Raw genomic sequence first — 14,886 nt, 5'->3', positions numbered from 1 at the left:
TTGGAGTGGACACACTTGGGACGGGACACATTTTCAAAATGTCAGGCTGTTGCATTTTGTCCAGTTCCTCTTAACTCGGTCTTTCTTTTGGCGGCAGTCCTAAGCCCTCCCACTGACCCACCTCATCGCATTACCTGATACCCTCAGGTCCAGGTGGTGCCTGAATTCCTCTTTGTCCAACCCCGGGATTCCTGCTCTTTGTGGCTGCTGCTTTTAACTAGAAATGCTGTCACACAGGTGAAGGTGTCTGTCCACTTAGTCAACTACGCAGATTCTCTGTAATGACTCCTGTCTCATTTGTTTCAAAAAGCCTTGAGTCTGGGTACAATGTTTGTCTTCTTAAGGGCAAAGAGGTTGGGAGGAAGGGAAGAGAACCTCTAAGGCTTGGTGCAACTCCAAAAATGAAATGACACTCGATTCTTTTATTTTCTTAACAGGCATGGCCACTTATCACCCAGTAGGACACATGCAACTGCCCCGGGCTGATGCCATTCGTTCCCGACTCATTGATACTTTCTCTCTCCTTCAGCATCTGCACGGCTTGAGCCAAGCTGTGCCACGGCACACTATTCGAGAGATACTTGGTCAGCAGCCTGTTTCTTCACTAGGATGAATTTAAGACTCCCATCCACACCCTCCAAAGAGTAGGAAGCAGAGAGGCAATTTTAAGGGTAGAAATTTCAGGGGAGATTGGTTTGGTTGCTAGTTTGGAAGTTACACCAAACTTGATAAATCAAAGGCTTTATAAATAAAACTCTGGATCCAGGAGATGGAACCCATGCCGTTCACTTTTAGGCCTAGGGTAACTATTAGCCCTGGCTGACTTGGAAGTTTCTACCAAAGACACTTAAAACTTTGAGGGTTGAACCTGCAGCCTTTATTCTGGGCATGGACAGTGTTGGTCATAAGCAATAGGTGAGCTCGTACTCCAAAATAGTATTAGTTGTTGTGTGAAGGAGCAGCAAGGTAAGCCCCTGCACTAGGGGGCCCATTATGTAACCAGTGTTCCTGCCCCCAATCCTACCTGCTCCTGATACTCGCAAAGACTTCTTTTTATATTTATCCACTGTCCCTTTTTTTAAATGTTTGGTGTAGATCCTTCCTGTCAGAAGAAACTTATGTTGGGAGATCAACACCAGCTTGTGCGCTTCTCCATAAAGCCTCGTCATGTAGAACGGATTACACATGCCCAGAGACTGATGAGCACCCTTCGAGTGCGCTGCAGCCAGAGTCCACCGCTTTCCTTGTGGGCTGGATGGGTCCTTGAGTGTATCCTTTCATGCCACTCATTTTTATCCCATGACTTTACGGTCTCTCTTGCCTCATCATCTGCCTATTGACTTATTTTTCCCTTCCCAAACTCCATTTTCTTCTCATTCTCACCGCTTCTGTTCTTGCCCTAATTATGTCACCTGCCTAAACCAAAAAGAACTCCACTCTATGTTTTCTTAAGAGAAAACAGGTCCTCTCTTCAGAAACTTTATCATCTTCCTCATCTTTCTGAATACAATTGTACTGATGGTTGAAATAGGTGAGAACTCATGCTGAATGAAAGGGTGGGAGTCATTTTTCCTTTTAAGTTGATCATTTTACACATTTGAATGTTATTTGAATTGTGATAGGAACAATTATATTAAGTCTCTTGGAGTAGGATTTGTGCAACTGCTAAGACCTAGAAACATTTGAAGGGCTCTCAAGTGTAGTAGATAGAAGGTAGTGTAGACACTTAGAGGTGGGGTGTAGTAGTCTCACAAGGAATTGGAGACAGGAAGACCAGTTGCATTTCTTGTGTTAGTCTAATAATTTGAATGAATCTTTTCTAATAGAGATATCAGTACCTATCAGCAAGTGATCCAACATTTACATTTTTACAAATATGTTTAGAAAGAGTAAGTACAAATAAGAAAACTCACAATGTATGTAAAGTTACAACTAAGATATTAGATGAGCCAAAAAATGACTTGAAGAGTAGATGACACTAAAACCAATCATAAATTTTATGAAATGTATTAAAAGCAAAAGAATGTTTGGAGAATCAATGACCTCATTTGATTATCATCTCAAACTGCTCAGAAAGGACAGTAGAAGTACTCACTTCCTTGTTTCATCCTCACTATTTTGGGGAAGTTTCCCACTTTAAAAATAGCTTTTGGACTTCCCTGGTGGCGCAGTGGTTAAAAATCCACCTGCCAGTGCAGGAGACATGGGTTCAAACCCTGGTCCGGGAAGATCCCACATGCCACGGAGCAACTAAACCTGTGTACCGCAACGACTGAGCCTGCGCTCTAGAGCCCTAAGAGAAGCCCGTGCACCACAACAAAGAGTAGCCCCCACTCACCGCAACTAGAGAAAGCCCGCGCAGCAACAAAGACCCAACACAGCCAAAAAATAAATAATAAAAATAAAAAGTAAATTTAAAAAAATAGTCTTTTAATGGAATCAGGTCAAAGGCATTTAAATACACAACAGTATTTGGTGTCATTGACCAACTGCGGTATACTATATGCTTTGAACTGTTTTATTTCCTCCGCACAGTGATGAGGGTTTTAAATTAAGTCACCCACATTTCCTATTTCTTGTTGTTAATGATAATTGGCAAGTATTTGCCCTGTGGGATTAGAGATACAGATTTCAGCCTTGGAATAAAGTAAATAGCAGTAAATATATGGGATTCCCTGAATCTAACAGACAAATCAAAATAGAATAGCACTAACCATTCTTTTTGGTGAAACAGCTGAATATGAAACATGATCACTGTGCCAGAGGATAGGTGGATTGCCTGAATGGGAATCACCTGGCAAGCTCATGAAAATTGTATCTTATTAAGTACATTCTCATGGTAGAAAGGCAGGAGGGATTTTGCAAAGGGAAATAATTTGTGACTAACAGATTTCTTTGAATAGACTAATTCGTGTGGTAAACATTAAGACTTTGTTTAGACTTTTAAAAAGCAATTTTCCAGATCATAAAGAATGCTGTTACAGATAAGGAACAAACAGTGCTCTAGATCAAAGCTCCCCAATCTTTTTCATCTTACAATTTTGTTTCCCAGAAAAACATATATAACCTTGAAAACCTCCATAGTAATTTTAATCATTTTATTTTATCACATTTTTTCTGTGATATGGAGAAGCAAGTTGAAGTAAAAATGATAATTTAGACTAACATGTTGCTAAATATTATATTTTAGTGTTTATTATTATATAATTTTAATAATAAAATGTAAGCAAACTTTTACTTTTGCCATTTTATAAGTGATCATGCTTTTTTTTAAAGAAAATATATAATTTGTCTACAAATGAATTTTTAAGTGACATTATATATTAAGTTCGGTTTGGGGATCAAATACATTTAATTTATGGGTTTTTTGTCTGTGTCAAGTGGCTTGCAGGATCTTAGTTGCCTGACCAGGGATTGAACCTGGGCCCATGGCAGTGAAAGCACCGAGTCCGAACCACTGGACCCTGGACCCGAACCAATTCCCTATGTATTATATTTCTAAATTTTCTGTTTCTTTTAAAAAGTTTAGATATAACGTATATTAGTTTTAGGTTTACAACATTGTGTATTGTATGTTAAATACATGTTATATGTTAAAGTGTAGGTGCAAATTTAATTATGTGTTTGGGCATAAAAAAGTAGAAAAAAAATCTTCTTCCACAATGATATTGGTAATTCTGCTTTGCACTTTAAACATCAATGGGCTTATTTTTATAATTTTCATATTTTGTTTCTAAATGGTGAGAAGGTGAGAAAAGAAAAAAGATTTGGCTCATTTGCAAGCCCTTCTCTGAAAATAACACATTGTGAGTGTGAATAGTTCTTATTTCCAACAAAAAACTGAGTACAACATTATTATAATTTAAACACTGATTTTTGGGGTTCTAGAGATATCTTGATGTGCCATATAAAATTTTCTATCAGATGAATGCAATTTATAGAATCTGATGAAGATTGTCTTGAGATAAACTTGCAGAATTATTCTTTTGCTCTTCATTAAGTTGTATTTCAACATCAGTGTTCCTTACTTCGTTAATGTAATTAGCCAAAACATTGCTAAAAGCAATAACAATTTAAAACTGTAAGTGTCAAAATCTACACAGCCATTTGTGTTGTTCAGGGTGATTGAGTATTCTCTTGTCTCTATTAACTGCCAGGCATATCAGTCATAGTGCATTTGGAGGCTCTCAGATTGTTCTGTTTCAAAGAGAAAATTTTATTTAGCTTTTAAACCTATTTTGATCTCAGTGCTTTTTTTTACAGCATGATATACATCTATTAAATGTATACAAGAGGTGAAGAGGGTTGAAAGATGAAAGCAAATGAGTAAAGGAATTGAGGTCAGCAAATAATTAGGTTCTAGAGAGAAAGTATAGGATTCAATTTGCTTTGCAGCATAAAATCAATTTTAGGCAGAGTAGAAAGGAGAAGCTTTAAAAGTAACAAAGAACCAAGTAATTTCTTATTATAACCTAATATGCCCCATGAATCTGGCTTCTTGTTCCTAGATATGTTATAAAACACTTTCCATATCATGGCCCTACATTTGCGTTCTTTTCTCAAGGCCTGTTGCTTCTTCATGAAGTTTGGTACCAGGGTAACAGAACAGACAGGGTTGGTGGTCATTAAGAGAGCAATCCCTTGGTGGCTCTCTGACCCCAGAGTGGGAAGGCAGTAACTTGCAGCTGTTAACACGTACCAGTACCAGCAGGAGATGAGTTGTAGCTATTTTTCATGTTCGATTCTATCCTCCCCTGAATTTCACAGGCTGAAGCAACAACGGCATTAAGAAGAGAAACTCAAAAGAAAAATGGCATAGCAGTGGGCACAACTGTGGTTTTTAACAGTTGCTGATCATTCTCTATCATTCAGCTTCCTGCTTCTTTACCCTTTACTCATCCTTTGCTCTATTCTCACAGAATTGCTCGAATCCTCAAATACCCAACTGTGGCCACTGAAGCTGACTCTGGAGGTGGCAGCTTGGTTCATCTTGCTTGTTTTCATCTTGGAGATCCTTCTTATGTGGCTATCCAGCTTTTTCCTCTTCTGGAAGAATGCCTGGAATGTCTTTGACTTTGTTGTCACCATATTGGTAAGGATAGATATCCTGAGAAATGTGCCTATGTGAATCAAGGACAAGAAAAGTTAAGATACTTAGAGCACAGGAAGAAACAAATAGAAATGTACCTAACCTCCTTATTTTGATTTTTTTCTTCTCTAAAAGTCAGGCATGGTAGGAGTTGTTGGTATTAGGAGCAAGGAAGAATCTGATCACAACATTAACCCCAGCAATAACATCTACCAGTTACTAACCACTTCCTAAATGTCAGAAACTGTCCTTTTTTTCATGCATTTCTTAAAATTTGAGCTCCACAACAACCCAATGAGTTAAGCACTGTATTTATCCCCTTTTAATGTCTGAGCAAGTTGAAATGCAGGGTTTAAGTAATTTCTTATAGAAAGGCTGAATAGGAAACAGTCCCCAGAGAATGCTTTTCAAAGGATAATGACCAAGGAACTATGACAATGATAAAGATAAAGATAAAGAAGGGGCAACTGTGCGTGGGTGCTTTGGGGTATATTTTACTCATGATCTGTGTGTTTCCTACAGTCCCTGATTCCTGAGGTTGTGGTGCTGGTAGGGGTAACAAGCCATTCCGTATGGCTCCAGTTGCTGAGGATCTGCCGGGTGCTAAGGTCTCTTAAACTCTTTGCACGATTCCGTCAAGTTCGAGTCATTATTTTGGCCCTGGTCAGGGCCCTCAAGGTGATTTGACTGCTGCAGCTGTATCAAGTGGGCAAGGTGGATAAACATGGGGGTTTAACATGAAACAGTCTGGGTGGATGAAAGAAGGCAATGAAAGACCCTGTGAAATGTTGTTGATGAGAAAGGGCTAGGGACAGGCTGCTGTGTTCTAGAGATGACTGGGCTCAGGCTAGAAGTGAGGGTTTGGTGGGGGATTTCCAGGGTGGGTCTGACTAGGCTGTAGGTGGAGATCAGCCTAGTCTGGCCCAACTCTGACTCAAGGTCATGGCCTCTAGAGCATGACCTTCCTCTTGATGTTGCTGCTCATCTTCTTCTACATTTTTGCCGTGGCTGGTGTCTACTTCTTCGAGAATTACACCCGTTCAACTCGCCAGGACCTGGAGTATCACATGTTCTTCTCGTAGGCAGGACTGGGGGAAGCCTGGGTTGGGGGAGAGAGTTTGGGCATGAGACTGGGAAGCTAGTCCAAAGTACAGTAATACAAAAAGTATAATATATTGTAAGAAACGGGAATAGAACACAGTAAGGAGAGGTAAAGAGAAAGCAGAGGAATAGTGAGAGGTATTAGCTCCAATTTTGAGGATAGGTCAGGTACTCCTGGTTTGCTTTGGGTTTTGCAAATTCAAACTTACCCTCACCTTTAAATAGCAGTATACTCCATGGGTTAAGCCCTGGTTTCTGTCTCAGTTACCTCTTTTGAAAAATGGGATTAAAAGTAGTACTACTTCATAAGAGTGTAGGGATAAATGAGGTAATTCATTTAAGCATTTAGCACAGCATTTCACACATTGTAAGTGATCAGTAAATGTTACTGTGACCTCAAACATGGTCACTGGTTTTACCCCAGTCTCTTAAATGTAGAGATTACACATGCACATACTTAAATTCTTTCAAAAGTAAAATCCTGATAAGCATTTTGTCTAGAGGACACTGATTACTAGTAGAAAGTCAATTTGGATTTCGAGGAGACAGTGTTATTTGTGAATTGGAATCCAATCTTGTCAGCACCTCTCAGGTCTCTATCTTAGACTAACAGGTAGTTTTGTAAGAGTATTGACTTGGGGAAGTCCTAGAATTCATTCTGTTCAGGCTCTGATGTTTTCAGTAATATGTATATTGAGGGATAAGAAGGAAAATTTAGATATCTTCCTGAGACCTTTTGTGATATATTCATTATCATTCATTATTTGGAGTCACATGTTTGTGTCACATATCCATCCATTTACTTGACTGTCAGTTCATGCCAGCAAACTAAGTAGGCACGATGTTTGCTAAATTTGTATGTGACTTTCCGTTAGGCGAAGTCCATAAAACAGTGGAGAATGAACTTAGAAAAAAATGATGTGTAATTGGTGATTCAATTTTTAAACATTCAGTTAATACCTATGTATTAAACACCTACTGTGCCCCAGGCACTGATGGAATGGTGAGAGCTATTCATAGATTATTCATGATAAAGGAAAACCTAATAAAACAATCTCAAACCGAAGAAAGATTAGGTAAAAAATTGAGTATGGTAGAAAAGGGGCTAAAGTCAGAGCAAACTACAAAGAAATGCTCTTATGTTGCTTTGAGAGTAAGAATGATAGTGTTTCTTAGAGAATTAGCTCTCTCTGTCTATACACACACCTCCTTTTTCTTTAGGGACCTGCTGAATTCCGTAGTGACAGTGTTCATTCTCTTTACTATGGATCATTGGTATGCACTGCTTCAGGATACCTGGAAGGTGCCTGAAGTCAGCCGTACCTTCAGCAGCATCTATGTCATCCTCTGGTTGTTACTTGGTTCCATTATCTTTCGAAACATCATAGTAGCCATGATGGGTAAGCATAGAAGAGGTGAAACTTGGTGAGAGGGGTGTTTGGGAAGAAATTAGAGCGAAAGCTAGGATTGGTGAATTACGGAGAGAGAGAACCTGATGTAACAGGAAGGTGCGGGGCCTGGAATGGATATTTCACTTGGTTTCTCCCCACCCAAGCCCTCTCCCCATGTCTAGTCACCACCATCTCCCAACTCCTAATGGCCCTTTGGGGCAGTTACTAACTTCCAGAATATCAGAAATGAGCTGAACGAGGAGATGACACACCTGGAGGTTCAGCACAAAGCCGACATATTCAAGCGTCAGATTATCCAGAGGTCTGCTTCCCCATTTTCAAACCCAGCTTTAGTTCATGAGGGTGCCCTGATCTCATTCTCTGTTTCCGCTCCTTGGCCGCAGTGCCATTTTCCCCTTTGTGACAGATTTGCCTCAGAGTTAGAATTCCCCAGCTCTAAAATACTGCCTGATTCTTTATCCACTGTCAGGGCTTCCCCACTCTTTTTCACTCCTTTACTACAACTTATTCTCCTCACTTGATGATCAGAATTCTTTTTTCCTTACTACACTCCTGCTTCAGTGTAACTCTCTTCACTCTTTTGTGTTTTTTGCTTTGCAGGAGACAAAACCTAATCCCCGAGGCACAGAGGTCAAGCGTTAGCAAAATGGATGCCAGGTTAGGAGTGTATATGTGAAGTGGGATGGACACACATGAAGGAGGAAAGGGTAGGAAACCAAAGGTGAAGATTGGCTTTGAGAGAGAATTCATTCATTCAATAACTATTTATTGTAGTGGGTTGAATGGTGGCCTCAAAAAAGATATGTCCATGTTCTAATTCCCAGAACCTGTGAACATGACCTTATTTAGAAAAAGGGTCTTTGCAGATGCAGTTAAATTTAGGATCTTGAGATGTGATCATTCTGGATTATCCAGGTGGGCCATAAATCCAGTGACAAGGGTCTCTGGATTTAAGAGACAGGAGAGAAGACATAGACATGGAGAATAGGAGACGATGTCAAGACAGAGATAGAGATTGGAGTGATGCAACCACAAGCCAAAGGAAGCCAGTGGATGCAAGGCAACTGCCAGAAGCAACAAGAAGCAAGGAACCTTCTCCCTTTGAGATTCCAAAGGGAGTATGGCCCTGTTGACACATTGATTTCAGACTTCCGGCTTCCAAAATTGTGAGAGAATAAATTTCTGTTGTTTTAAGCTACCAAGTTTGTGGTAATTTCCTACAGCAGCCACAGGAAACTAATAAAAGTACCTTCCGTGAAACATGTTATTCAAGACACTGAGTGTTCAGCAGTGGACAAGAGAGCAGAAGGAGAAATAAGAAATCCATCAACAAATAATTATTGAATGCTTATTAGTTGCTCAGAGTATATCAGTGAACAAAATAAATAATAATGCCTGTTCTCATGGAGCTTATATGCTAGTAGGAGGAAAGGGACAGCAAACAGTAATCATATTAATAAGAAAATTAGCACATTAAAATATAAGCCTTGAATATAAAAAGAATGTATATATGTGTGTATAACTGAGTCACTTTGCTATAAGCAGAAATTAACACAACATTGTAACTCAACTATACTTCAATAAAAAACAAATTTAAAAATAGGATAAGCATTATAAAAAAGTAAAAAGTAGAATAGGTTAAGGGGGATTGGAGTATAAGAGGGGGGTTGCATATGGGTTGTACTTTTTTTTTTTTTTAGGGGCTTCAAATGCTTGGCTTTTATTTATTTATTTATTTATTTTTGGCTGTGTTGGGTCTTCATTTCTGTGCGAGGGCTTTATCTAGTTGTGACAAGCGGGGGCCACTCACTATCGTGGCCTCTCTTGTTGCGGAGCACAGGCTCCAAACGCGCAGGCTCAGTAGTTGTGGCTCATGGGCCTAGTTGCTCTGCAGCATGTGGGATCTTCCCAGACCAGGGTTCGAACCCGTGTCCCCTGCATTAGCAGGCAGATTCTTAACCACTGTGCCACCAGGGACAGTGGGTCCCTGGGTTGTAATTTTAAACAAGGTAGTCAGGGTGGCCTCTGACAGTGGGTCCCTGGATTGTAATTTTAAACAAGATAGTCAGGGTGGCCTCTGAAAAGGTAATATTTGAGCAAAGACTTGGAGGAAGTCAGGGGATTACTATGTGGATATCTATGGGAAGAGTATTATAAGCAGAGGGAACAGCTAGTACAAAGGTCCTAAAACAGAAGCATGCCTGGTGTGTCTGAGAAATAGCAAGGAAGCTACTGTGACTGAAGCAGAGTAAGTGGGGGGGAGAATGATAGGAGATGAGGTCAGAGAGGTAATGGGGACCTGATCCTGTAGGGCTGTGGGGACCACTGTGAGGACTTAGGCTTTGATTTCGGGTGAGATGGGGAACATAGCGGAGCAGTGACATGCAGTGACTTACATTTAAGAAAAATTAGTCTGCTTGCTGTGTTGATGATAAACTGAGGGAAGAATAAAATAAGAAGCAGAGAGATGAGTTAGGAGGCTATGCTGCTATACAGGCAAGAGGCGTTGATGGCTCAGACCAGAGTGGTACCAGTGGTACCACTCTGAGAGAAAAGATATTTTGAAGGTAGAGTCAACAGGCTTTCTTTTTTTTTTAAATTATTTATTTATTTTATTTTATTTTTTATTTTTGGCTGTGTTGGGTCTCCGTTGCTGTGCGTGGGTTTTCTCTAGTTGGGGTGATCCGGAGCTACTCTTCGTTGCGGTGTGCGGGCTTCTCATTGTCATGGCTTCTCTTGTTGCAGAGCACGGGCTCTAGGCGCACAGGCTTCAGTAGTTGTGGCACGTGGGCTCAGTAGTTGTGGCTTGCAGGCTCTAGAGCTCAGGCTCCGTAGTTGTGGCGCATGGGCTTAGTTGCTCCACGGCATGTGGGATCTTCCCGGGCCAGGTCTCGAACCCGTGTCCCTTGCATTGGCAGGTGGATTCTTAACCACTGTGCCACCAGGGAAGCCCTCAACAGGCTTTCTTGATGGATTGGATGTGGGGTATGAGAGAAGAATTAAGGATGAAGGTTCTGACCCAAGCAACTGGAAGGGTTGATTAGCTGAGATGGGGAGGGCTGTGGGTGGAAGAGGTTTGGTGGGCAAAGAGTTCAGTTTTGATTGAATTTGAGATGTCCTTAGACATTCAAGTGGTGCTAAGTGAGTAAAAGTTGTATATACAAGTCTGGATTAAGGAGTGAGGTCTGGACAAGAGGCTTAAATTTGCATCTGGTAGGCATTTGAACTCAGCAGATGAGATCACCAAAGGAGCAACGGTAGATGGAGAAGATATAAAGAGCTGAGCCCAAGTTCCCTCTAATATTAAGAGATGGAATCGAGGGGGCAGAGGCTATAGTTGTGGTGTAATAGGCATAGGGCCAAGGGGTGGGGGGCTAAAACTTTGCAAAATAAGGTGGAGTGTGGAACGTGGAAGCCCGAGTAAGATTGAGCACAGACGTTATGTGGTGAGGGGCACTAATAGGGGTACATGACACGGGATAATTTAGGTTGGATGTGCTTAAACTTAGATTTTGGGAGCAGTTTGGCCTTCATTGCCTTAACTCCTAGCTTTAGGCCAGGGCCAGAATCAGAATAACGAAAGAACCAGCCATATTGTGTAAAAGTATTTGAAGCAATAAAATTTTGCCTTTCACTTACAGAGATGCCAATCAACAAGGGGAATCTTTGGAAGAGTCCAAATACAGTGCCACTAAAGAGAGTTCAAGAGCATCTAAGTCAAAAACAAAGAAGTCCTTGTCAAAAGTGAAGAAGTCTGCATCTTCCTCTTCCTCCTCATCTTCATCTTCCTACTGTTCCTCTTCTTCTGGCTCCAGATATTATGACCGTATTGGTAAGCCGAGGGTTTCTCCCAGTTGAATTCAGACTCCTCTTCTCCATGAGACATCCCATTCTTAATAGGAGCTCTCCCACTATGCACATTTCCCGATTTTCTCCACCAGTCCGATTTTCTGGCCTTGGTTACTTTCTTCAGCTTCTTCATTTCCCCTGTGCTTCTGCCGCACTTTGGAAAAGTATGATTGTGGCTCTCTTTGTTTATTGTAGAAGTGATGTCTTGGTGATACATACTTTTCTCTCTCTCCTTCCTATATCCTCTTTCATCCCTGCTTTCTCCTCGCCTGCCCCCATAGAGTTTATCAGCTTTTATCCAACTTCCAAGAATCTAGATATGTTCTTGAGAAGCATTTCTCCCTCCAGGTCAGTTGGACTGGGAGACTCATGTGCACCAGAATCTGCCTGGGCTAATGGATATGGATCAGGATGAACGTGTTGTTTGGCCTAGGGATTCACTCTTCCGATATTTTGAGTTGCTAGAAAAGCTGCAGTATAACCTAGAGGAGCGTAAGCGGTTGCAAGAGTTTGCAGGTATGGATTTAGGGCAGCCATGGAGACCAGGAGTTAAGTCCATTGGAGTAGCATACATAACTGGGGAGAAGAAGGGTGTTTGCTATTTTGGCACCTCAGCCTCTGAATTTCCACCTCACACCTAAAAAAGGCAAATTCACGGTTTAGTATGTCACATTCTGGGCATATGTCCAGATTTCTTCTAACCTAGTGAGGACCTGGCAACCCTGCTTCTCTGGTAGGGGACACCTAAATCCTGTTAGGTCTGAGAGCTTATTTCAAAAGAGAAGAGTATCCAGTTCCAGCTGCTGGAAATTAGGATAAGGTGGGCTCTCACTCTATTTGGGCAGCCTGCCCCCCCTTTTTTTGTTTTTTGTTTTTTTTTTTGCGGTACATGGGCCTCTCACTGTTGTGGCCTATCCCGTTGCGGAGCACAGGCTCGGGACGCACAGGCTCAGCGGCCATGGCTCATGGGCCCAGCTGCTCCACGGCATGTGGGATCCTCCTGGACCGGGGCACGAACCCGTGTCCCCTGCCTCGGCAGGCGGACTCTCAGCCACTGCCACCAGGGAAGCCCCAGCCTGTCCCCTTTTGTACATGTTTCTTCTCTTTGAAGGTCACCTTTCAGACCTCAACAGTAAGGGCCTCAGGCTCAAGTTCAATAGCTATGGGGATTAGACAGTCAGCAGAAAGCCCACAAGTGCCCACTGTCCTCAAGAGGTTTATGAATTACAGATTCCTCTTCCTTTCAGTCCCTTCTAGAGTCAAGCCTATGCAGAGAAAATATGTGATCAAATGGTAAAGTTTAGAACTTCCCTGGTGGTCCAGTGGTTAAGAAACCGCCTTCCAATGCAGGGGACGCAGGTTTGATCCCCAGTCGGGGAGCTAAGATTCCACATGCCATGGGGCAACTAAGCCCATGCACCGCAACTACTGAGCACGCATGCCACAGCTAGAGAAGCCCGCGCGCCTCAACGAAGATCCTGTGTGCCGCAACTAAGACCCGACACAGCCAAATAAATAAATAAATGTTTAAAAAAAATAGTGAAGTTGGGACTTCATGGTGGTGCAGAGGTTAAGAATCTGCCTGCCAATGCAGGGGACATGGGTTCGAGCCCTCTTCCAAGAAAATCCCACATGCTGCAGAGGAACTAAGCCCGTGTGCCACAACTACTGAGCCTGTGCTTTAGAGCCCACGAGCCACAACTACTGAGACCGTGTGCCACAACTACTGAAGCCTGCCCACCTAGAGCCCGTGCTCTGCAACAAGAGAAACCACCACAATGAGAAGCCCGCGCACCACAACGAAGAGTAGCCCCCGCTCGCCGCAACTAGCGAAAGACTTTGTGCAGCAATGAAGACTCAACACAGCCAAAAATAAAATAAATAAATAAATTTAAAAAAATTCTTTTAAAAAAAATAGTAAAGTTTGATTTAAGCTGAGAACTACCTGCTCAAAATTATTTTCCCTAAATTTCTCATTTGAGATTTCACCACCTAGAGATTAATTTGGATCAATGAATTTTCCCTCTAAAATTACAAAAGTTAGGGGCAATTTTTTTTTAACAATTTAATGTGGATTAGTGTTATCCTCCTAATACCTAGCTGAAGTCAACCCCAAGTGAAAATATCAATGGGGGAAGAGGAATGTGTGTGTGGTGGGCATAGGAGAGCAATAAGAGGAATTTATAACATTGGAACATGGAATTTAGAGCAGGATGTCAGACAGGCTTTGCCTACTTCGAATATTGCATTGTTATCCTGCTCTTTCCAACTGTCCTCAGCCCTGCCTCCCCATTTGTTCTGGGGAGAACAGGGTGAAAGGGCGGCGAAGGTAGCAAGATGGCTTCCTTAATCCTGATTAATTCATCTGTGGCAAAGAGGACAGACTCATATGGCTTAATTTAGGGTAAAGATTAGTAAAACTTTTTTTTTTTTTTTTGCCTCTCCCGTTGCGGAGCACAGGCTCCGGACGCGCAGGCTCAGCGGCCATGGCTCACGGGCCCAGCCGCTCCGCAGCACGTGGGATCTTCCCAGACCGGGGCACGAACCCGTGTCCCTTGCATCGGCAGGCAGACTCTCAACTACTGCACCACCAGGGAAGCCCCAAGATTAGTAAAACTTTGAATGGAAACCTAGAACCCAGAAAAACAGGGTCTTCACCAAACATTTGTATGTTCTGAACATTCTTACCTCTCCAGCTTCACAGTCTGTTTCTTTACAGTGCAGGCACTGATGAATTTTGAAGACAAGTAAAGCTGACAGCGGATGGCTTCGCTATCTTTGGCAAAAATTAATGAAGGGAAGTGTTGGAAATGGAGAATTCAAAGTATAAATGTCTAATAAATCCTGCTGATAATTGTACAGTGGTCTGTCTCTGAGACATAGGGGATACTGAAAGATATCAGATCAGGCGAAAGTTAGTTCAGATGCCAGTGAGGCCCATGGTCCTTGGCTTTCTACCCTTTCCACAGCTCCTGAATCTCACTCTTTCTTTGGCTTTGTCACTATAGCCCCCACCTTTTCTATAGCATCTACTTCCTGCTAGAGTCCTAATTTCACCTTCTCCCTCACTGGTGGGTACAGGACCCTGGGGGTTGGGGGTAAGGAGACCCCAGGAACTGTGAGTGTAACTATTTGAGAACTGTTGTTTCCCTTGCTACTCTAAGAACATTGCTTCTCCTGGGCACCGTTAACTTCAATCAAACATCATTTTCATCTGTTCCTGAGCCAAAAGAGCATCCCTTTATTCCATTTCCTTGCCTTTTCTGAGGGCATTGATTCTGTTCTGTAGGGGGTGGGGCAAATCAGTATGTCCCACAGATTTTTTAGAGTCAGTCTATCTCCTGTCAGAGTAGGAACACCTTTTATATAGAACATCACCGAAAGGGGATTATCCAATGTTTTAATGTTTCTAGTTACTGTTGACTTATTATCTAG

The 14,886-nt window shown here is 42.0% G+C and overlaps 1 protein-coding gene across 1 annotated transcript; it reads left to right on the top strand.

Annotated features, from left to right (window-relative positions):
• The first annotated feature begins 159 nt into the window (after window positions 1-159).
• CATSPER2 (cation channel sperm associated 2) lies at window positions 160-14,494 on the top strand. Its single transcript, XM_079912412.1, has 12 exons — window positions 160-584; window positions 1,096-1,269; window positions 1,463-1,531; window positions 4,920-5,092; window positions 5,612-5,767; window positions 6,043-6,167; window positions 7,412-7,590; window positions 7,804-7,903; window positions 8,203-8,259; window positions 11,244-11,434; window positions 11,800-11,967; window positions 14,171-14,494. The coding sequence occupies exons 1-12, from the start codon at window positions 407-409 to the stop codon at window positions 14,200-14,202; spliced, it is 1,602 nt and encodes a 533-aa protein (XP_079768538.1). The 5' UTR covers window positions 160-406; the 3' UTR covers window positions 14,203-14,494.
• The last annotated feature ends 392 nt before the right edge of the window (window positions 14,495-14,886 follow it).

The sequence above is a fragment of the Stenella coeruleoalba genome, assembly GCF_951394435.1.
Source record: "Stenella coeruleoalba genome assembly, chromosome: 2".
NCBI lineage: Eukaryota > Metazoa > Chordata > Mammalia > Artiodactyla > Delphinidae > Stenella > Stenella coeruleoalba.
This window is presented reverse-complemented; position numbering and strand designations above follow the sequence as displayed.

What these genes read in the sequence shown, in the direction of transcription:
- CATSPER2 (XM_079912412.1), top strand. Translation starts at nt 407, where the DNA reads ATGACACTCGATTCTTTTATTTTCTTAACAGGCATGGCCACTTATCAC. An exon ending in CACTATTCGAGAGATACTTG is followed by an intron (nt 585 to 1,095) that starts GTCAGCAGCCTG and finishes TGTTTGGTGTAG; the next exon opens with ATCCTTCCTGTCAGAAGAAA. An exon ending in ACTTTGTTGTCACCATATTG is followed by an intron (nt 5,093 to 5,611) that starts GTAAGGATAGAT and finishes TGTTTCCTACAG; the next exon opens with TCCCTGATTCCTGAGGTTGT.